The 22213-nt window shown below is 44.2% G+C and overlaps 1 protein-coding gene across 3 annotated transcripts in view; it reads right to left on the bottom strand.

Annotated features, from left to right (window-relative positions):
* Positions 1 to 22213, bottom strand: part of KHDRBS2 (KH RNA binding domain containing, signal transduction associated 2) — a 679144-nt gene that overhangs the window by 80620 nt on the left and 576311 nt on the right. For all 3 annotated transcript variants that reach the window (XR_012655496.1, XR_012655495.1, XM_075063736.1), the window contains one exon: positions 20626 to 20708. Coding sequence is in view for 1 of the 3 variants with exons in the window: in XM_075063736.1 (XP_074919837.1) it covers positions 20626 to 20708 (83 nt within the window). In the remaining 2 variants the exon portion in view is untranslated. The remainder of the gene's footprint in view (positions 1 to 20625; positions 20709 to 22213) is intronic.

The raw sequence follows: 22213 nt of genomic DNA on the forward strand, positions 1-22213 counted from the left end.
TTTTTAACATTTAATAACAGGGTTGATTATTTGTTGTATTAATCTGATGTTTTAACTAAACTGGTAATTTAATTTCAATCCAGCACTTAGACTAATTTGTTGCTTTGACTCTGTTGCTCTTAATTTGATGGCTGTATTGTTTTAGTTTCTCGTGAATCCATACTCTATTGATAATATGGGTCAGCCACTCCAAGACGGAATTCACGACATGCTCGATCAGCTAAGCAGCATGGCCATTGTTTAGTTTACAGGCTGCACTTCGTACCTCCTCCACAGTGACATCCTCTCCATTATATGGAGGTGTGGTCACTGGACTCTTTGCATCCTCCTGGTGCTGCAGTTAAAAAGGTCCTGAAAGTGTTATTTCCATCTTCTTGGACATCCTGCCTTGGTGTTCAGCATGCTACCACTTTCTAGTGCTTTGTGGGTTCACCCATCATTCTCATATCTAGTTCATGCATGTATGTTTTTCCTTTGAAACCAGAGTCAGAAACATGGAGTCTGGTTGCAGCACAAAGCTCGAGCAGTTGCTCACCATTATTGTTTGTGGTCACATCCATAAAAAATGCCCAACACTTACCAGCCAAGCTGTTTGAGCATCCCAGTGTGGCATTGGCATTGGATAACAACAATAATGTCATGAGTGGATACTCTGATGATGATGTCATACATGGCTTGTGCATATTGTTCCTTGTTCTCCTCGTTAGTAAGATTAATCAGTGCATAAGCATGATGATGATGATGATGATGTTGCCATGTCTAATGAGAAAGTCCTGCCACCACAATACATCTGAAGATGGGAGGGAAGCTTTTGAGGGCTTTACAAGCATTCCTTGACAAGGCCAAGGCCACATCACCAAGGCAAATGTGGCCACTGCCCTCACCATTAGGGCCTGACCATAGGCTAATGATGGCCAATAATTACTGGCTCATCCCTGACACTTCAATGGGTCTTGCAGAGTCCTACCATGAAATGTTGTATTGCTTCAATCCAAATGACAAAGTGGTAGGAGACCCACTGGTTTTCAGGGTATGTTCCAAACAGATAAGCCATCTTGAATCAGCAATGTTATAGGAGTGGTTCTGAACTCTGGGCTATCATAGAGGTGCACATGCACCAGATGGATGCTTTCAACATGAAACAGCAACAATCTATTGAAGGCATATGGTAGTTTTATCGTGTTACGAACAAGGATGTCAGGCGTCAGACCAACCAGCCTCCAATATCTTCTGAAGTGACTCAAGAGCAGCTCAGGTGGCTTGACTATCTGCTCTGTATGCTGGAGTCCATACCACCCCATCAGTTTTATGTCTTCAACCCAACACAATCTGGATGGAGAAGACCTCACAGACAGCCTAGCACATGCTGGAAGGATGTCATAGCTTTTGACCTTGCCTGCTCCAGGCTTACTATACAGCAAGCCACAACATTGGCAGGAGACTGGGCTATCTGGGAATGGGTGATAAGAAATATGCACTTTATGCTTCACAAGAAGGATAATTAATGATGAATGAATGAATGAATCATTGATTTAGTCCAAATTTAGTTTAAGAGTATTAATGATAACTTAGCTTTCGTGACATCCTTTCTTGATTTTATTTTTGTTTTTTTAATAGTTTTAATAAAGGCACTGAAGTTCAGAGCCTGTTTTAGAATTTCTTCACTTCATCTCTCAGAAATAACAAAGTAAATCTCCCCTTGCTTATCATTTTGATTAAATTATCTTAGGTATAGTTTCAGTGGAATATGGTATTCTTCAGTTCCAGTTTGCAATCAGTATGTGGGTACCTTTCATGGATGGATGAAGTCCAGATATAGACTGAGTTCAGGCCAATGAGAGACATGTTACAGGCAAATACTTTTAAAAGTTTTCCATGTGTAATTTAAATGCTTAATTGTGAATTCATAAAACTTACAATTAAACTTTAAAGTAAATAGTAAAATGTAAGAGTGACCATGGGTAATCTTTAACACCCATATGGCATCGTGTTTTAACACAGAAAATGAAAGGTACCTGAGTGCATTTCAAAGTAATTCTTCAACATTCTGCTGAGAATATAAAAACATAATATGACTTTTGTTCTGGAGACATAACATGGGGCAGAAACTTGGTGTAAAATGACATGGTTCCAATTACTTCAACTGAGCTACAGCCGATTACATGAGTTGAGGATCTGGTCCATACTGTACAATAGTACTTTCACTTGCCCAGCACCTTCCATCAGGGGACTTCAAAATGTTTTACAAAGGTGGGTAAGGGAAAAATACATAATAAGTCTGTTTCTCTGAAGATATTGCCAAATTCTTGCTTCTGGTTTTCATGTCACTTGTGTGAGTTGTGCAGCAAACTCTCCCAGCTCTTAAGGTTTTTGAACGAATGAAGCACTTGTAAACTAACTTGAGGGTACTATCCTACTGAGCTTGTTCCAACATCAGATAACCTAGTGGCCCAGAACAATCTATTCATTTCCTTTGCAACCATGATCAGGGAAGGAGCTATCCAATGGCTCCAATTCAAGCAGCTTCAGCTTCTAATGCTGCTGTCTCTATTAGGGATTGGGTATCATTAGGGGTATGTGTACATTTCAGCTGCGGGGGACAATTTCCAGCTCAGGTAGATGTATCCATGCTAGATTTGATTGAGCTGGCCTGCTAAAGATAGCAGTGTAGCTATGGCTGCACAGGTGGTGGCATGGGCCTACTGTTCTAGTACGTATCCACAGGGTTAGATAGGATTGTATTTGGGCAGCTAGCCTATGTATCTGTGGCCCCACTACTATTTTTAGCATTCTAGCTTGATCAAAGCTAGTGCAAGTATGCCTACCTGAGCGGCAAATTACTTTCCTGACTGCAGTGTAGATGTACCATTTCTGTTAATGTCCCCTGACTTCCAGTGAGTGTCTCTTTTGGTTTCCTAAACCCAAAATGCTTAATTTCTTAATTTCAGCATGTCTCTTAAAACTATTAGTATTTGTTTCTGGTCTTTCCACAGGTTGTTTCATTTACAGAGATAAGACAGCATCAATTTTATGTTTGCCAGCCTCCAACACAATCAAAGAAGAAAAGAAAGAGTCCGTGGCCCACATCAGTTAACTAACACTGAGACACACTTGGATTCTTCCTGCTTCCTGGTATGGCTAGGTAAGAACCTTTGGTATAACTGCATTGGCCTCTCCTATGGCTCATTGCCACCATTCCAGTACCATCAAGAGGCTTGGTATATCAGTGCTTCCAGCTAGTCAGGAAAGAGGGTTAAATCTCAGTGGCTTTTGAGGCTTTACCCTCTTATCAAGGCTCAGTGTAATGACTCATTGAATGTATCAGCAGCTTAGCACCTGGGAATCCCAAAGATTTGCACATTGACAGAAAGAAACAAACCCTCAGCATGACATGTTTAGCGCTGGTAGAACATTTGCTGTATGGAAGTGCTCCTTGAACCCCTTCACATTCAGAATAAAGATGCTCACCAAATTGTTTGGTGTCTGTAGTCTCCCATTTGCTCCCTAAGACTTGAATCATCAGCACTGAGGGAATGATGTTTGTTATTACACTGACATCCCTTGAACTATTTACTCTCCATTGGCAAGACCTGAAGTTCCTTTATAATTCTACTTTTATATAAATATCGTTATTTAGGACTTTCATCTACACCCACCAACCTCAGCTGAGCGTTGGTGCTAAATATGATTTGGGAATAAAAATGAAGAAGTGATAAAATCTGAATCTACCTTTTGGAGTCTCGTTTCTCCAGTGTCCACTTTCTTTTCTGGGACAGCTGACCCTCTTTTACATTTAGTGAGGGAGAAAAGAGATTTTTTTGTATATCTACATAATAAGAAGTATGAAAATGATAATGATTTCTCCCCCCCCCCACAAAAAAAGGAAAAAATGTGCTTTCCACAAGTTTTGAGAATGAGCAACTTTTCATGAAGATATATTTTTTTAAAAATGTTTGCTTTAGACTTTTTTTGGGGGGGGGTTGTTGTTCCTTTGTCCTTTCCCTCCTTTTCTCTTTTTCATTTTTCCATTTTACCACTGAAAAGAGTGAAAAAAAGGTAAAACAAAGAAGTAAGGAGAGATGGAAAAAATTGAAAGCCAATAAACTAAATTAATTTTAAATTTTTTTGCAAAATAATATTTGAAAGTATTTTTGTGAAAACTTCAATAAAAAGTTTTCATCTGAAAATTTCAAAAGAGATCTGAGAGAATATGCTTGGGGTACTGATGTACATTAATTAGAGCATGCTTAGTGGAGCAGAAATCTTGAGTCAGCTTACAGGTGCATAAGAATATCAAAAATCTTAAAATATAGGAGAATTTCCAATAGGACTCAGGCTGGAAGCATGAGATTCAGGAGTGATTCTTGATTTAAAGTATCATCAGAGTAGGATTATTGCTAGAGCAGAAGGAATAATTTACTTGACAAATCTAACCTCTTTTTCTGCTCCTGGAGTATCTCCCCTGGATTATTTCTTTGAATATAGTTGTTATTCAAATATATTTTATTATTATTTGTTTTGCAGTTCCAACCAAAGGCTCCAGTCAGGATCAGGGCCCCAAGGTGGTAGGAAATGTAGTCTGTTTTTATACTATAAATTAATTGCAAATGTTTCAGTCTGAACAGTGAGTGCAGTATTGAGTATTAATAATTTGAGGTGTGTTGCTTAATTGTGAGTGTTCTGATTAATCACTTAGCTCCAATCCTGCAAACTTGCTTAAAGTTAAACATGTGAGTAGTCTCAATATAACAAAATGTCAATGAATTACTCACATGTTTAAAGTTAACCATGTGCATATGTGTTTGCAGGACGTGGGCCATCATATCATTCTGTTCACTGACTGGATGAGTGTACATGAATCTAATGTTTGGTATCTAATAAAACTTGGTTCCTAACTATTCCCAGAAAATGAACACAAAATGACCATGGCCTAAGAACATACAAAAAAAAAAATCAAGCAAATATCTGTGGAATTTTTTTTTGTCATTCATCTAGCTCTTGTTATTAGCCTATTTTATAGAATGGAAAACAGAGGATCTGATCCTGAGAGCTTCAGTTTGATAGTGTTCACAAGTATAACAGGGAGAAATAAATTCTCTGCACTGTAGAAATCAGTGGGTAAAATTCTACACCTGTAGTATGTCTGAAGAGTACACAAGATAATCACAGTGGTCCATTCTGGCCCTCAAATCTACTAAACTCTGATCTTACGCTAACATAAATCAACAGACTTAATGGAATTACACCAGTGTATAAGTGGATGAGCTACAGAATTAGGTCCCAAGGTAACACAATGAATCAGTGGCATAGTCTGGAACAGAAACCTGTCTCCCATTTATATGCTTTGACCACTGACACACTAATAACTGCTGCATCCCCCAAATATGCTCTCTCTCACATGCACGCACACAAAACATGAGAGAAAATTATCATCAAGTTCTCTGGAGTTTTGTAGAAAATGATGGATTCTAAAGACACAATTTGCCAGACAAAAGGTTCATGACCCCTATTCAAAGATACAGATGAAAGAGAGAGAGAGAGAGAGAGAGAGAGATTCTAGAACTGTACAATCTACTCCAGAAATGTTATTAGTGGGACATCAGACATAAGAGTGGAGATCTATGAAGAAAAAAATCTTCCAAGAATTTTAGAGGATACAAGTGATTTAGAAGACAAACTTTTCTCTACTTCAGAGCAACTCAATTTGATTCAGTTTTGCTCATTGAATCAAATAAATGAGAAGTGGCATTTGAAAACTGTTTCTGATGATGAATGCTGTAAATGGATTGCAGTGAAGATACATAAAATGTCATCTTTTAGGCTTGCTGCTGTGATTGATTTCAATGGTTTGAAAATAAAATGCAGGGAAATCTTTATTTATGAACAGGTGGATATAAGCACAAAACCAAAATGAAATACAGCATAGTATAAATACAATGCAGGCTGGTTAAAATGGGGAGAGAGTGCAAGAGAGAAAAATTATACAATATATGATATTTTACCAAGAACCATGCAGCCACTCTCCCAGCTGTTGCCTGGTAGAGCTAGCTATATATTTTCTTATATTGTAATATTCAGAGATGGTGAGACAAAAGTGATAGGCATATATATGTGTCAGTAGGGGATATAAGAAAGAAGGACTCTGTTGCAGAAATTAGAACCAGAACTAATACCTTTACTCATGGGTACCTTAATTTACAACTAGTATGAAAAAGTATTTTATACTATGCAGCTAGTCACACTGAAAACACTGGAGCTAATTACAGAGTAAGGCACTATTCCACATAAGTAGGGGTATCAGATTTTGGCATTATGGATTTATTTCTATACCTATCTATACCTATCTATCAGTTTACTGCTGAATGTAATCAGGACATATACATCTAAATGCAATTTACTGAGGCTCTACAGTATGCACGGGAGCGTTAGCACATGCAAATAATACTGAAAGTGTTTTGACAACAACTCTGTATCTTTGTCTTTTATGTCTTTTGAAAATATTTGTTCATCAATAATTTGGTAGGAAATTAAATCAGTTTGTGCTCTATTTCATTTCTATACTTAGCATGTCTTCTGCTTTAAGAAAAGACGGTTACTCACCTCTGTAACTGTTGTTCTTCGAGATGTGTTGCTCATATCCATTGCAGTAGGTGTACGCGCCGCTCGTGCACGTTTGTCGGAAGACTTTTACCCTAGCAACTCCAGTGGGCCGGCAAGTCGCCCCCTAGAGTGGCGCCACCATAGCGGGTAATATATACCCCTGCTGGCCCGCCTGCTCCTCAGTTCCTTCTTGCCGGCTACTCCGACAGTGGGGAAGGAGGGCGGGTGTGGAATGGATATGAGCAACACATCTCGAAGAACAACAGTTACAGAGGTGAGTAACCGTCTTTTCTTAAAGCAGAAGACATGCTAAGTATAGAAATGAAATAGAGCACAAACTGATTTAATTTCCTACCAAATTATTGATGAACAAATATTTTCAAAAGACATAAAAGACAAAGATACAGAGTTGTTGTCAAAACACTTTCAGTATTATTTGCATGTGCTAACGCTCCCGTGCATACTGTAGAGCCTCAGTAAATTGCATTTAGATGTATATGTCCTGATTACATTCAGCAGTAAACTGATAGATAGGTATAGATAGGTATAGAAATAAATCCATAATGCCAAAATCTGATACCCCTACTTATGTGGAATAGTGCCTTACTCTGTAATTAGCTCCAGTGTTTTCAGTGTGACTAGCTGCATAGTATAAAATACTTTTTCATACTAGTTGTAAATTAAGGTACCCATGAGTAAAGGTATTAGTTCTGGTTCTAATTTCTGCAACAGAGTCCTTCTTTCTTATATCCCCTACTGACACATATATATGCCTATCACTTTTGTCTCACCATCTCTGAATATTACAATATAAGAAAATATATAGCTAGCTCTACCAGGCAACAGCTGGGAGAGTGGCTGCATGGTTCTTGGTAAAATATCATATATTGTATAATTTTTCTCTCTTGCACTCTCTCCCCATTTTAACCAGCCTGCATTGTATTTATACTATGCTGTATTTCATTTTGGTTTTGTGCTTATATCCACCTGTTCATAAATAAAGATTTCCCTGCATTTTATTTTCAAACCATTGAAATCAATCACAGCAGCAAGCCTAAAAGATGACATTTTATGTATCTTCACTGCAATCCATTTACAGCATTCATCATCAGAAACAGTTTTCAAATGCCACTTCTCATTTATTTGATTCAATGAGCAAAACTGAATCAAATTGAGTTGCTCTGAAGTAGAGAAAAGTTTGTCTTCTAAATCACTTGTATCCTCTAAAATTCTTGGAAGATTTTTTTCTTCATAGATCTCCACTCTTATGTCTGATGTCCCACTAATAACATTTCTGGAGTAGATTGTACAGTTCTAGAATCTCTCTCTCTCTCTCTCTCTCTCTCTATGGTATACCCATGTCCCCTTATCTTTTTGGCTTACCCGGAGCACCAGGGCACCCAGTACATAAGACAGCAAAGGAGTACTTTTCACTGGTGCTGAAAGCACTGGTTGGAGTCACGAAAGGGACGATTTCACCAATTCATTCGTTTTGATCGAGATCGGTGCCTTTTTCGAGACTCTTGGGATGGCAGAGCGGACTCGCCCCGACCGCCCGGACGAGTCCCTGGGGATTCCGGTGCTACTCCGCTATCGCGTGGCTTGGCCCTTATGACTGGCAGAAACCCGCACGGTGGTGCTGGGGGTTGGGGCAGCACAGGCTCCGGTTAGAGCGATGAGGTCCCTGGCCAAGGAGAGGCTCAGGCGTGGACGGGACCATCAGCTCAACCTCCAGATCTTGGCGGGAGCTGAGAGGGATCGACTCACGGCACCTGCCGGGCCCGGAGTCGCACGAAGTCCTGCGCACCGCCACCCGGCCGTCGGCGCCGGGTGCTCTTTTCGAGACACGTTACGTGGGTTAGAGAGGTAGACCAGTGCTCTTCCCCTGAACCGTGCCTGGAGAAGGTCGGTGCGTGGCGCCTTCGCGCACCGGAGTGGTCCGGTGCCGGAGCGAAGTGGCACTCAGTGCTGAGGACGAAGGATTAAGCGCCGCTTCCATCAGGAGTGTCTTGAGGCGCTGGTTCTTGTTCCTTTCTTGGTCTCGTCTGAAGGCCTTGCAAATGCGGCACTTCTCGAGTAGATATCGATTTCCCCCCAGCGATCTTCAAGCAGCCCTTTGCGTCCGTGGGGATCGCTGTGGGCATTCGCTTGCTTATGGTTCCGACCGCACTTTTTGTTTTTTTTTCGACCCACCCCCCTTTTTTCTGCGCCCCCATATTCCTTTGTTTCCCCCCGCTCCACCCCTTTTTTTACGTTTTTGTAATACCCTCGGCTGATACCAGGCATGAGCCGGCGCGTGGCGCTGGGTAGATGGGCTTAGGCACCGAACTCTAACTATATAACCTAGAACCTTACTCAAACCTACAACTCATGACTCAAACCTGAAGTGAACTATAACTTAAACTAATGAACTCCCCACGCAACCTCAGAAACAACTGACCCCCGAAGAGTAACGCTCAGCGCGCATCACTGGAGGACACCACATGCCCACCCCCGCCTCCCACGCACGCTTCCCACCGCACCGCACCCCCCACCCGCGGTATAGTACCCTAGGAAACTGAGAGGGTTTGGGCCGCCAAGGGGTATATAATTACCTCGCATGGTGGCTGAGCCAGTCGTTGAGTAGGGGAACATGCATGCGCGACTGCGACGAAGGAAGGCGACGACTACGGCCATGATTTGGTAAACACTCGTGGGGCCGTCGAGAGGCCGAACGGGAGGACGCGAATTGATAATGCCGGCCGCCAACACGAAGCGAAGGAACCTTCGATGGGGCGGGAAGATGGTATATGGAAATAAGCATCCTGCATGTCGAGGGCGGCGTACAGTCTCCGGGATCCAGGAATGGAAATTGGTCCCAAGGACACCATACGGAACTTCAATTTGACCAGGTATTTGTTGAGCTCTCGTAGGTTGAGGATGGGTCTGAGACCTCACTTGGCCTTGGGGATCAGAAAGTAACGGGAAGTAAAACCCCCCTGCCCTTCTCGTTCTCTGGAACCTCCTCTATGGCCCCTTTGTCGAGGAGCGTTCGTACCTCCTGGGAGAGGATCTGCTTGTGAGAGGGTCCCTGAAGAGGGAAGGAAGGGGGGTGGGGAGGAGGGTACGAAGCAAACTGTAGGCGGTATCCAAGCCGCAACGTGCGGAGGACCAGCGGTCTGAAGTAAGCTGGTACATGCCGGGAGGAAGAACGAAAGATGGTTGGAGAAGGGAGGAGATGGATCGGGGGGGACTGGTACAGTTGCCCTCGGGCGCACCTTCAAAAACGAGGGCTTCGGCCGGAGGAAGGCTTGGAGGGACCTTGGCTTTGGCCCCTGGTTACCCGATTTTGTCTGCGCCTGCCATTCCTGTTTCGCCGCCTGGCAAAGTCTTTGCCTTTGCCTGGGCTGAGGGTAAGGCCTGTGTTGCTGTTGAGGCCTGAATGGTCTACGCTGGTGACCGGCGTATTGCATCCCCAGGGCGCGCATAATGACCCTATTGTCTTTGAGGCTTTGCAGCGAGGGTCAGTCTTGTCGAAAACAGGCCCTGGCCTCAAACAGAAGATCCTGGATGGGATTATTGGAGTTCCAGAGGAAGGCCAGAGACCTGAAGCCACGAATGCGGCGCATAGTGACTCCGGAGGCCAGAGTCCTGGCGGCTGAGTCTGCAGCGTCCAAGCTGCCTGTAGGGAAGTGCACGCGACCTTTTTCCCTCGTCAAGGAGAAGCGCGAACTCCTGACGTGCGTCCTGCGGGAGCAGCTCCTTAATTTATCAGCCTCCAGGTGTTGTATGTGTAGCGACTGAGCAGAGCTTGCTGGTTGGAGACCCGCAGCTGCAGGGGCCTGCGGAATAGACCTGCTGCGGCCAGCAGGTCCATACGCCTAGCCTCCTTAGACTTGGGGGCCGGAGCTTGTTGCCCGTGGCGCTCCCTCTCATTCACAGATTGAACGACGAGGAACACGGGGGCGGGTGGACATATAAGTACTCATAGCCTTCGAAGGGACCATGTATTTACCGCTCGACCCCCGAGCAGTGGGGGGAATGGAATGCCGGTGACTGCCAGATGGTGGTGGCATTGGCTTGGATGGTCCTATGAAGGGCAGGGCGACACAGTGGGCGCATCCACCGAGAGGATGCTCACGACCAGGTCTCGATCTCGGAGACTCCTCAGTCTGGATGTTCATATTTTGCGCCACGTGCCTGAGGAGGTCCTGGTGCGCCCTGAGGTCCAGTGGGGGGGGGGGACTGGTGGATGTCGTCCCGCAGCCACCCGCCTCATCTGGGAGGACGCGAGGAGAGACCTGGCAGGAGCGGGTCTGGTGGCGGCTCAGACTGGAGCACCGACGTCTGACTCTTGCGCGGGTGCTCAGGATCTGGGCGATGAGATGACTGCTCTTCCGTAGGGGATGGAGGAGGGCGTGAAGAAGTAGCTCCGGAGCCCTGTGCTCAGGACCGACGACCATGGAGGAATTTGCTGGGGGCCCTGGGCTTGGTGATACGCCCAGGGGGTCCAGAAGCCCCACTGCTGAGGACCATGCTCCTACTGGAGTTCTGGAGAAGAGGGCAACGGTCTTTCAGCATCTAAGTACACACTGCCCGCCGCGAAGAGACTGACCCCTGGCGAGAGGGCCACGGGGAGCCGAACGGGAGTGGTACGGGTCCCACCCCCAGCGCGAAGACCTCCTCGGTGCGGAGATCGGTGCCGTGATCCATACGGTGCCGCGATCGGAGACGGGACCTGCACTAGCACGGTGCCGGGAGGTCGACCGGATCTGGATCGCCGATGCGGGAACGACTCCTCGAGTCCCGGTGCCGGTACCGGTGGCTGGAGCAGAACGGTGCCAGGAGAATCGAGACCGGCGCGAGGATGATCTGTGCCGCGAGTACGACCGGTACCGTCGTGGAGAGCGGTGCTGGGACTGCGAGCGGCGTCATGAGTTGAGACCTCCCTCGGATCGAGATCGGTGCCGAGATCGTGACCGGTGCGAGCCGGAGAGTCCGGGGGACGGTGCTCGCATCGGCGTGGGCTTGCCCTTATGCTGCAGAACCCGCACGGGTGCTGGGGGTTGGGGCAGCACAGGCTCCGTTAGAGCGATGAAGGTCCCTGGCCAAGGAGAAGGTCTCAGGCGTGGACGGGACCATCAGCTCAACCCCAGATCTTGGCGGGAGCTGAGAGGGATCGGACTCGACGGACCTGCCGGGCCCGGAGTCGACGAAGTCCCTGGGCACCGGCCAACCCGCCGCGTCGGCGCGGGTGCTCTTTTCGAGGCAGCTTAGCTGGGGTAGAGGAGGTAGACAGTCTCTTCCCTGAACCGTGCGGAGAAGGTCGGGTGCCGTGGCGCGTCTTCGCAGGCGCCGAGTGGTCCGGTGCCGGAGCCGAAGTGGCACTCAGTGCTGAGGACGAAGGATTAAGCGCCGCTTCCATCAGGCAGTGTCTTGAGGCGCTGGTTCTTTGTTCCTTCTTGGTCCTCGGTCTGAAGGCCTTGCAAATGCGGCACTTCTCGGAGATATGCGATTCCCCGGCACTTCAAGCAGGCGTCGTGGGGATCGCTGTGGCATCGGCTTCTTATAGGCCGAGCACGGTTTGAACCCGGCGAACCAGGCATGAGCCCGCGCGGGGCGCGAGAGGGCTAGCGCCCTGAACCTGCTAACTATATACACTAGACTATAAACTACAACTATACTAAACTAGTGAACTATAATTAAACTAGAACTAGAACTAGAAACATGAACGAAGAGAAGCTAGGACATGGAGGACAGCATGCCGCGCTCCACAGTTCCAACGACCGACACGGCGGTAAGAAGGACTGAGGGTAGCGGTGGCGGCAGGGGTATATATTACCCGCCTTGGTGGCGGCGCCACTCTAGGGGGCGACCTGCCGGCCCGCTGGAGTTGCTAGGGTAAAAGTCTTCCGACGAACGTGCACGTGCGGCACGTACACCTACTGGAATGGATATGAGCAATCACTCGAAGAAGAATAAAGAACTTGTATACAGAACTTGTACAAAGAAACAAAACCAAGCCCAAGTTTTTTTTTTGTGGTCATTGTGTCCAGTACAGGTAAAACTGCTGGTTAATTGTATTAAATGAAGAGAGATTTCTCTCCTTAAGTGGGACGGGGATCCAGTGATGGAGTTTCTCAGTCCTGCTGTGTGGAGTTTGCCCTCAGAGTATTGCATCTGAGGATTGGAGAGGAAAAGGAAGAGGATATTTGGCCAAGGAAGTAAACATCTGATCACACCTTAAGAGGACCCTGCAACACCAGAACATGTAGCAGCCTGCCAGGCTTCCCGCACAAGATCATGTAAGTAGGTAAATAGGGAGTCAGGCGATGGTTTTCTGTTAAAATATCAGGGCCAGGGGAATGGATTAGTGATGAGTTATGAGAAGACTTCCCCACTATAGTGGACATCATTAAAAAATCAAAATTTGCCAAGAGCTACCTCCCAATGATACTTGTGCTTTTCATAGGGAAATACTGAGATATCTCAGCTACTACTGTGCCCTGTGGTCTGCACTGGCTCCAAATCCATTTTTAGGTGTTGAAATTGTAAATTTTTGGGCGCAGGAATGGTCTTTTTGTTCTACGTGTACAGCACCTAGCACAGTGGGGTCCTGATCCATGACTAGGGTTCCTACCCATTATGGTAACACTGTTGTAATCATCTACAAATACATGGGTGACCTGTGACCTGGGTATTTATCACATAGATTTTCTCTACTGTTGTGGAAGTTGTGATCAGCTGAATAGTCTTGGTGCTGCTCCATGGGATTCAGCTCCTGAGGAAGACCAGGAGGGGATTCTGACTGGGGCACTCTTGCTTCTGACATCCATTCCCTCTTGCAGTCTGCCAGAATCTTGGCTTAGTGATGTGATGCAAGACACATTTTTTCACTCTATCCTTTTTGTTATTTTGGAGTACCGACTTCATCCATGAACATGGATGCCAGAGGCAAGACTGACAACAGTTTTCATATTAATTTTTGTAATATGCACTCAGACATTTACAATGAGGGTCACAGGATATTGTTTAAGACTAAAAATAAAGCAATACTGATTAGTGTATTTCTTTAAGAAGCTGCTGTGTCGCTAGAACATAGTCTAAGTCCCCTGTGATGTGGCAATTGCTATGTTTCTTCCTGTTTTTTAATGATTAGTAGAATAAGTGGACATGTGTAATTGTGTCTTTGTTCTCTAGACACTCTGTTAAATATTTTATTTCTAATTTGGTTTGTATTTTTAGCTAATTCTGCTTCATTGCTACATACATGAGAAGAGAGCTATAAGAAAAAGTTAATTTTATGCAGTATTGTGTAGAATTATAATCTGAAGGATATGCACACATTTCGCTGCCTGTATTAAAATATCTGAAAGAATAAGAGTTGATATCATTTCTATCATAAACTGTCCTGAAGGCAGAGACTTGGATCACTTAATATGATTTGATCACAATACGCAAAATATATGCAAACCAGCTGCTCGGTCCATTAATGATACATTCAAGAACATTCACTGTTCTAGTGCTGGAAATATCAGATTCACTTGTAAATGTTCCTAATCGGAGCAAGGAGAGCAGGATGTGAAATACCAGCCTGATACACTAGCTCTACACCCACTGGGAAGATGTAACTAGTTTCTAGCCGCTTCAAACTGCTGGAGCAGGCCAAAGAATCTGATCTAGTATTTATTTTAATTAAATATTTCTTTAAATTTTTTTTGAAAACTACTTCAGCAAAAACAGATATTGGGCCAGCTTCTTCTCCCACTTAAACCAGTGTTAACTGGGGTAATTCCTCAAAAGCCAATGGGGCTGAGTGGTGCAAAAAGGTGGAAAGCAGCTGGATTTGCCTAGCAGAGAACTCCTTGGTGTGTGGTAGCTCTCAACAGGTGCACAGGTAGTACAGCTGACTCGTGTGATGCCCCCTCCGCTCAGCTGTGGTGCACGGTCATGGCCATAGTGACCCTTCAAGCCTTCCTTACTAAAAATTAGTAACTAACTGCAGGAGTATAGAATCATACACCTCTGCCCCAATATAACGCTGTCCTCAGGAGCCAAAAAATCTTACTGCATTATAGGTGAAACCATCTTATATCGAACTTGCTTTGATTCGCCGGAGTGCGCAACCCCGCCCCTGGAGCACTGCTTTATCGTGTTATATCCGAATTCGTGTTATATTGGGTCACGTTATATCGGGATAGACGTATATTTGTATCTAATGCCCAATTTTTCTGTGGAGGGTTATAGTTAATCTGTACCAGCATATGAAGCCACATTCTGCAGTTCTCATATGAATAGTCACACTGAAGTCAAGGCTGGAGGACTGGGACTAGAAGGTAAGGCAACCCCCTCCCCCCCAAAAAACAGTGAAGATCGAATTCTACATAATTTAAATCAATGAAAGTTTTGCCATGACTTCACTTCAGCAAGTTTGGGCCCTATATGTGTAGACTACTGAGTAAGAGACAGATTTCTGTTCTAATGGGTACATCTAAAAATGCTCTTTTGGGGTGACCACATGCAATACATATGGATAGGTGGCATGAACATAATTACATGAAAAGAATAACTAGGAAAAATTCCCCCCTCAAATTCAATAATGTTGTAAATTTAATCTGTGTGGCTGGATGCAGTTTTTAGATTTACAATAGGCCTGAGTAATTAAATGAATGTCAGTCAGTTTTACAAAAGCAGCAAAGAATCCTGTGGCACCTTATAGACTAACAGACGTCTGTTAGTCTATAAGGTGCCACAGGATTCTTTGCTGCTTTTACAGTTCCAGACTAACACGGCTACCCCTCTGATACTAGTCAGTTTTGCAGAAACTATTGCTGCTTGAATGAATAGTGCAAGCTATTAATATAGTTATTAAAATTGTATTATTATAACATTAGTGTGGAACTAGAAGACACTTGCATCTTCATGGCAGTATACTTAATGCCACTGCAGGAGAACAGACATGGATATATAATTGCTGAAAACACATCAATTTCTGCGTTATATTTTTGTTATGGGTATTGCTCTACAGAAGCCCAATGTGACTAGTCACATGAGACTACTGATAATTAAACTGCTGATATTAGGCAGAATTCAGTTAGATGAAAACTACAGCTGTCAATCTGAAGTTCTCTGATACTATACTTTTCATAGATACATTCATATAAGCAATAATCCTACTGGAATTTATGTAGGTTATCAGGTCTCTCAAAAAGTTTACAGTTAATTTCAGGTACTTTCACATCATTATCCTTCAAGTTATGGATTAATTTTTGCCACCCTTACATTGAGCAGTGGCTCACACTGCTAGTGGTTCCACTGAAGTCAGTGGGACTATATGTGGCATACAGGGAACTTAGATTCCTGACACCTTTAGCTCTTCAGGGCAGCCTCTTGGCTTATGATTTTTCAAGTGGTGGCCGTGAGAGGTAAGGATGGCTACATGTGGCCATATATTACATACAAACCAGAAACAAACATACATTTTATTTATTGCTTAGGCACATAATATGTATTATGAATCCTTTGCTGCTAGTTCACATTTGTGAAAAATGTCTGCTAAACCTATGTTAATAAATATTAGTTTGGTTAACATAGTTATTTTGATTCCTTTTAAAGTCTTCTTTTTGATACAAAACATCTCTAGCCTTTGTAGCTTGAATATAATGTGTTTTTTCTCATTAGTTTAATGGACATGTTTAATTGCTTAGGACTATGATATACAAAGGAACTACAAGTTAATGTTGTGACACAGAAAATTATCTCAGCATAGTGATTTCTAACTAATTATTATTTCCAAACCAAAGACCATTTCTCCTGTGACAATGAGCTATTGTAGCTAGAGATGGACTTTTCAAAAAAGTTGGAGTACATTTGAGAAGAGGGGGTGTCAGGCCCAGGGGCAGCTCTAGGTACCAGCAAAGCAAGACCTGCTTGAGGCAGCCCATTTGCAGAGGCGGCATGGGAGCTGAGAACAATCAGGGGGCTCTGAGAGCTCTAGTTCCTTGGTTAGCTCCCTGCCCATAGAGCCAGCACTGGAGCAGGGAAAGAACTACATTTACCAGCATTTCCTTGGTCACTACCAATTGGAAAGGAAGGAGGGGGACCTCATGTGGCAGCATGCTGTGAGTGCTGTGAAAGGTAGGGATACCATATTTTAACATTCAAAAAACAGGACAGTCCACAGGGAGGGAAGCCCCATTCTGCCACCATCCACTCCTTCCAACTGCCCCCCACAGAAACCCCAACCTATCCAACCCCCACCCCCACTCCCTGTCCCCTGATCACCCCTCCCGGGACCCCTGCCCCTAACTGCCCCCCAGAACCCCATCCCCATCTAAGTGCTGCTGCTCCTTATCCCCTGATTGCCCCCTCCCAAGACCCCTACCCCTAACTGCCCCCCGGGACCCCACCCCCTATGTAAGCCTCCCTTCTCCTTGTCTCCTGATCACCCCCTCCTGGGACCCCTGCCCCTAACTGCCCCTTAGGACCACACCCCCTATCTATGCCTCCCTTCTCCTTGTCCCCAGCTGACCCCTCCTGAGACCCCACCACTAACTTCCCCCAGGACCTCACCCCCTACTTGTCCCCTGACAAATCCCTGGGACTCCCATGCCTATCCAACTGCTGCCTGTCCCCTGACTGCCCCCCGCCCTGAACCCCTGACCCATCTAACCTCCCCTGCTCCCTGTCACTTGACTGCCCCCACCCCCAGAACCCATTACCCCTTCTCCAACTCCCCAGCCCCCTTACCGTGCTAGTAAGACCAACATGTCTGGCTCTGCGCTGCGCCAGACATGCTGCTGCATACATGCTGCCATGCCCCCCTGCAGAGCCCACAGCCCCCTCCCCCGCCACCCTGCACCTGCCTTCTAAATTTGAACACCTCAAAATTCAGGAGTGCTCAAGCTCAGTTTGGGCAGCTGTTACTTCATTTCTCCCAAATCAAATATACTGATCCACTGTAACTTGCTGTAGAAAAAGTAGGATAAAATTGAGCAAGAAATGCTTCCCAGTGGCTATTAGGACTGGAATTGCTATTTTCAACAGCCACTGCCTTTTGTTTGTTTGTTTGTTTGTTTGTTTGTTTAAAAGGAAGACAGTGATATTGTATTGGCAAATTCCCCATAGAAAGAAAGAGTGGAACAAAAGAATAATAAAGGTACTTCAACTTTTCCTCATGTATGGAGGACAGTCTGATAATATGCATCCAGATATCCTCCAATCACACAAGCTGAAAATTGTTCCACTTTACTGTAGCTCTGTAACCATATGGGAACCAATCCAGTCTGTGTTTTGTGCACATCCAAAATTCCTGCTGAATGACCTGCCCTGGGAGCAAGTTACCAGTGACCCAGGTCTGCAGTAGAAGGAGGGTGCAGGTGGTGATGGAGGAGAGCCCAGGGCTGGGGCGGCAGGAGGTGTGTGTGGGGGACTGGTGGAGGGAACGGGGGGAGCCCAGGGCTGGGGCGGAAGAGAGGTCGGGGGAGGGCACTGGTGGGGGGAAAGAGGGAAGCCCNGCTGGGACAGGGGCAGCCAAAATTTTTTTTGCTTGGGGCGGCAAAAAACCTAGAGCTGGCCCTGGTCAGGCCCACTGACAGCAATTCCAGGCTCCTAGGTTGTCCTTAGAGGGGTGCGGGGCCTGGGGCAGAAGTAACGAATCAATCACTTCCGGGACCGACCACGCTGGCCAACTGTGACGGCCCGCAGGGCACTCCAGAGGTCTAAGAGCCTTGTGGCTCACCCGGGCAATTTAAAAGGGCCTGGGGGCCTTGGAAATTTGCCCCCCACCACATGTCGGTGAGCCTAAGGGGTGTATTTGCCTGTGAACATGCAGCAACTAATATACCACTACTTCTGAAGTGTAGTTAAAGTATACATGAAAGGGTAAACATTCACATGTTACAAAGCCCTTTAACACCTTCACTGGTTCTACAACAAATACTTACCAAAGGCATCACCTTCTTATTCATCTCAATTATCACTATAGCAGTTCTAGAGCTGAAGATGGTTCTGATGGGCATTTTCATCAGTGAAGTACTCAGCAGTGAACATGTTAATTTTAGGACCTGCAGTCTCTGAAGTGCATAACTCTCTACAGGAAAATTTGTTTCTTTGTTTGTTTGCTGGGAACCCCACTAATTCAGTAAGCGATTTTATCTTTCTCTTTTTACACCTTCATTTGTCATTCTGTAATCTGACCTCTTTCCTTCACTGCCACTGATGGTGTCCTCTGAATGGCCCTTTCAAGAATAGTTTTTTGACATGCAGTTTAAGTGAAAATAAGATGACAAGCGATATTCACAGAATATGCCTGACACCATATAGAGGATTAGGAATGTATCTGCAATTAAATGGTAAATGGTTGCCCTTTATTAGCTACATTAGTAATGAAAGATGATTTCACCACTAGCCCATGAAGATTATTGTCATTAGCCTCACAGAGTAAAGACATAACCAACATTTTCAAACTTGGGTGCCTTAATTGTCTTTTATGCCAAAGCAATGGTCCCCAAACTGTGGAGCGTGCCCCCCCGGGGGGCATGGAGGAGTGTTCTAGGGAGAGAGGCAGGGCCTGGACCAGTCCCCACAGGGGGTGGAGGGGGAGCACCACCCAGCCCCTCTCCAGTCCCTCACCCAGCCACGGCCCCTGCTCCCAGCTACAGCTCCTAGCCACGGCCCCAACTCCAGGCATGGCCCCACCCTCAGCCCCCAGCTCCTGGTCTGGCCATGGCTTGGGCCCCAGCCCCCACCCCGCAAGAGCTCAGCCTTGTTCATGGCTCTGGTTCCTAACCACAGCTTAGGTTTTAGCCCACAACAAAGCTTATGCTCAAATACATTTGTTAGTCTCTAAGGTTCCACAAGTACTCCTGTTCTTTCTGCGGATACAGACTAACATGGCTGCTACTCTGAAACCTGTCAATTAATTGGGTAACTGATTCACTATGAGGTAGTCAGATGTGAATTACAATTACTGAAATAACTGACGGACTGGTGTGTGGTTTGTTTTTTTTCCCCTTCCTTCAACTGGAGAATGATTCAATAAAGTAACAGTGGCTGGTTTTACCACTATAAATCATTCCTAGCTATCAAAATACAGCCTTTTATTAAAGGACCACCAATGCTCAGTGTGTTTCCAGACCACAGAACAGTTGTTTAAAGCTAAATAATCTTTTTGAATAAACTTCTCAATCAAATTTGGATTAGGTTCATCTTTCCTGGACAATGGAAGCTGTGGGAAGTGGTGGCCCGCCCCGCGCCATTTCTTGCAGCTCCCATTGGTGGGGAATGGCAAACTGCAGCCACTGAGAGCTGTGTGGCCGTACCTGAGGACACTCAGGTAAACAAAGCGTCTCACAGCCCGCCAGGGGCTTACCCTGAACAAGCTGCAAACCAAGTTTGGGAACACCTGGGACAGAGGAGGGGAAGAGACTGCTGGGTCACTGAGTCTAGTTCTCTGCTATCAAACCAACTGCACCATATAATCCTGTTCATAAATTTATCAAACTGTCTTAAAAATAGATAGGTTGTTTGCTCCCAAACCTAAGGTTACAGATATAAAGTCCTGCAGTTGTCTTTATTAGTGTATGTTGACTAATCACAAGTGTTTACTACCATCATTGCTATTTATTACTTGTTTCTGGTAGAGCTCATGATGTGCTATGAACTGTACGAACAGGAAGGAAAGTATGATATCTGCCTTGAAGACTTTACACTCTAGAAAGAAAACCTCAGAGAGATGCGAGGTAGAGGAAAGGGATAATCACTTGGATTTGTTTTTAAAAATAGGCTAAAATTTGAAAGGATTCTAGAGGTGTATTTTCTTCTGCATTCTTTCCTTAATTCTGGTAATCTTGTCAGTTAACTCTGGTATCCTTTTTTGATGACATTTGATTAAAAGTATTTCAAAAAATTATTCAGATGTTTTGAAGAATTGTTTGCTGTCAGAAAGTAAAATTTGAAATTCACATTATACAAAATGCATAGGAGAACAAAGGCTAGGTCTAGTAGTTCATTTGAAAAAAACAATTTATAATTACGATTGCTTACCTCTGTGTTTGGGTGGCATAACTGTTATCATATGCTTCGTAGCTTGGGTCATCATATTCACCCCCATATCCATCATCATATCCCTATGGGAAAAATAATACACTCTATTTAGAAGTTGATAAATAAGGAAGTATATTAGGCTGCAAAAATTATGTATTAATATATAGATGCTATATTTGCATACAGGATTGTTTTCATTATTATGCAGTCTATTAGACCAGAATTATACAGCTAAACGTGCTAACAATAAACACATATGATGAAAGAGTAAAGAAATAAATTATTATTTTGAGAACTTAGTTTATCCATTGATATAACACAGTGCACTTTTGAAGGAACAGCTTCTCAACCGGGTTCATTTTGAACAATGACAGATGCTAATGAAGACAATTGTTTTCTTAGGAATTCGATATTACAAAAGTGTTTGTAATTATTTCTGAATAATAACCACTGAAATGAACAAATGGTGAAAAAATATATTGATTTTAGAAGACTGTTAAGAATGTTGTTATTGAGTATAAAACCATAGCATTTGGTCCTTTTTTAAAAAAACTGTGTCTAGGTCTGGGAAAGAAGCCACAATAATGATCATTCTAAATAACCTTTACAACAAACACCTTTAGCTTTATTGAGTATTCCAGGCTTTTTCAGTGTTGACAATATGATTTTCTGTTACAAGTTCAATTACCAAGTGTGTTCAGTGAAGAAAGAAAGAAAGAAAGAAAAAGGTAGGTTACTTAGTAATAACAGTGGACATTCACCCTTATGGGAAGCACCTACAAGAGCTATTGGGCTTCAGAAACCTTCCAGAAAAACAGTGCATCCTGGGACTGCACAAGCTTCACCCCCACAAAGCACCAAATGTTCAGAACCAAGGTTCTAATAGGCTGTGTGGTCCCCGAACATTTCAGTTCCTTCTGCTAAAGCCTAGAATCCTATAAGAGCAGAATTCCAAAGGAAAGAGAGGAATATGGACAGGTATTGTGACTATGTGGAAGTAACACTTTCAAACAACTACATTTACTAGGAATTGACTGTATATTCTTTTTCTTATGTGGGATTCTAGCTATCAGTATAACACCTTGACTCCAGGAATGTGGGCTGATGAGTTGTAATTAATTTAGAACTGCACTTTCAAATTGATTGTCAGATATAGATATCAAGTAAAGAGAGGGCGAGCCTGATAAAGGTGTATATAGAGCACTAGATAGTAACCATGCAGATTTCTATAATGGCAACTTTATTGGGGATAAACCATCTAAGACACCTTAGTTTTAGTAGAATGAGCCCTAAAACCTTCCAGTATGAGTAGGCTAGCCAAAGTGTTATGTGTTTCAGTATGTATAATTCATTTTGAATGGCTCTGTATGGAAATAGTATTTCATTTACTTTGATCTCTAATAGAGACAAAAAGTTTTGGTGACTTCCTAAATATCTTAGTATTATTCAAATAAAAAGAGAACTCTGCACTTCAAGTGCAAGACACACTTTTTTTTGACCTGCCTTTTCTAATATAAACGCAGAGCAACATGTACATTTAAATGCCCCCTGCAAAATATATATATATATATATATATATATATATATT

This window comes from Chelonoidis abingdonii, chromosome 3, assembly GCF_003597395.2.
Source record: "Chelonoidis abingdonii isolate Lonesome George chromosome 3, CheloAbing_2.0, whole genome shotgun sequence".
Classification (NCBI taxonomy): domain Eukaryota; kingdom Metazoa; phylum Chordata; order Testudines; family Testudinidae; genus Chelonoidis; species Chelonoidis abingdonii.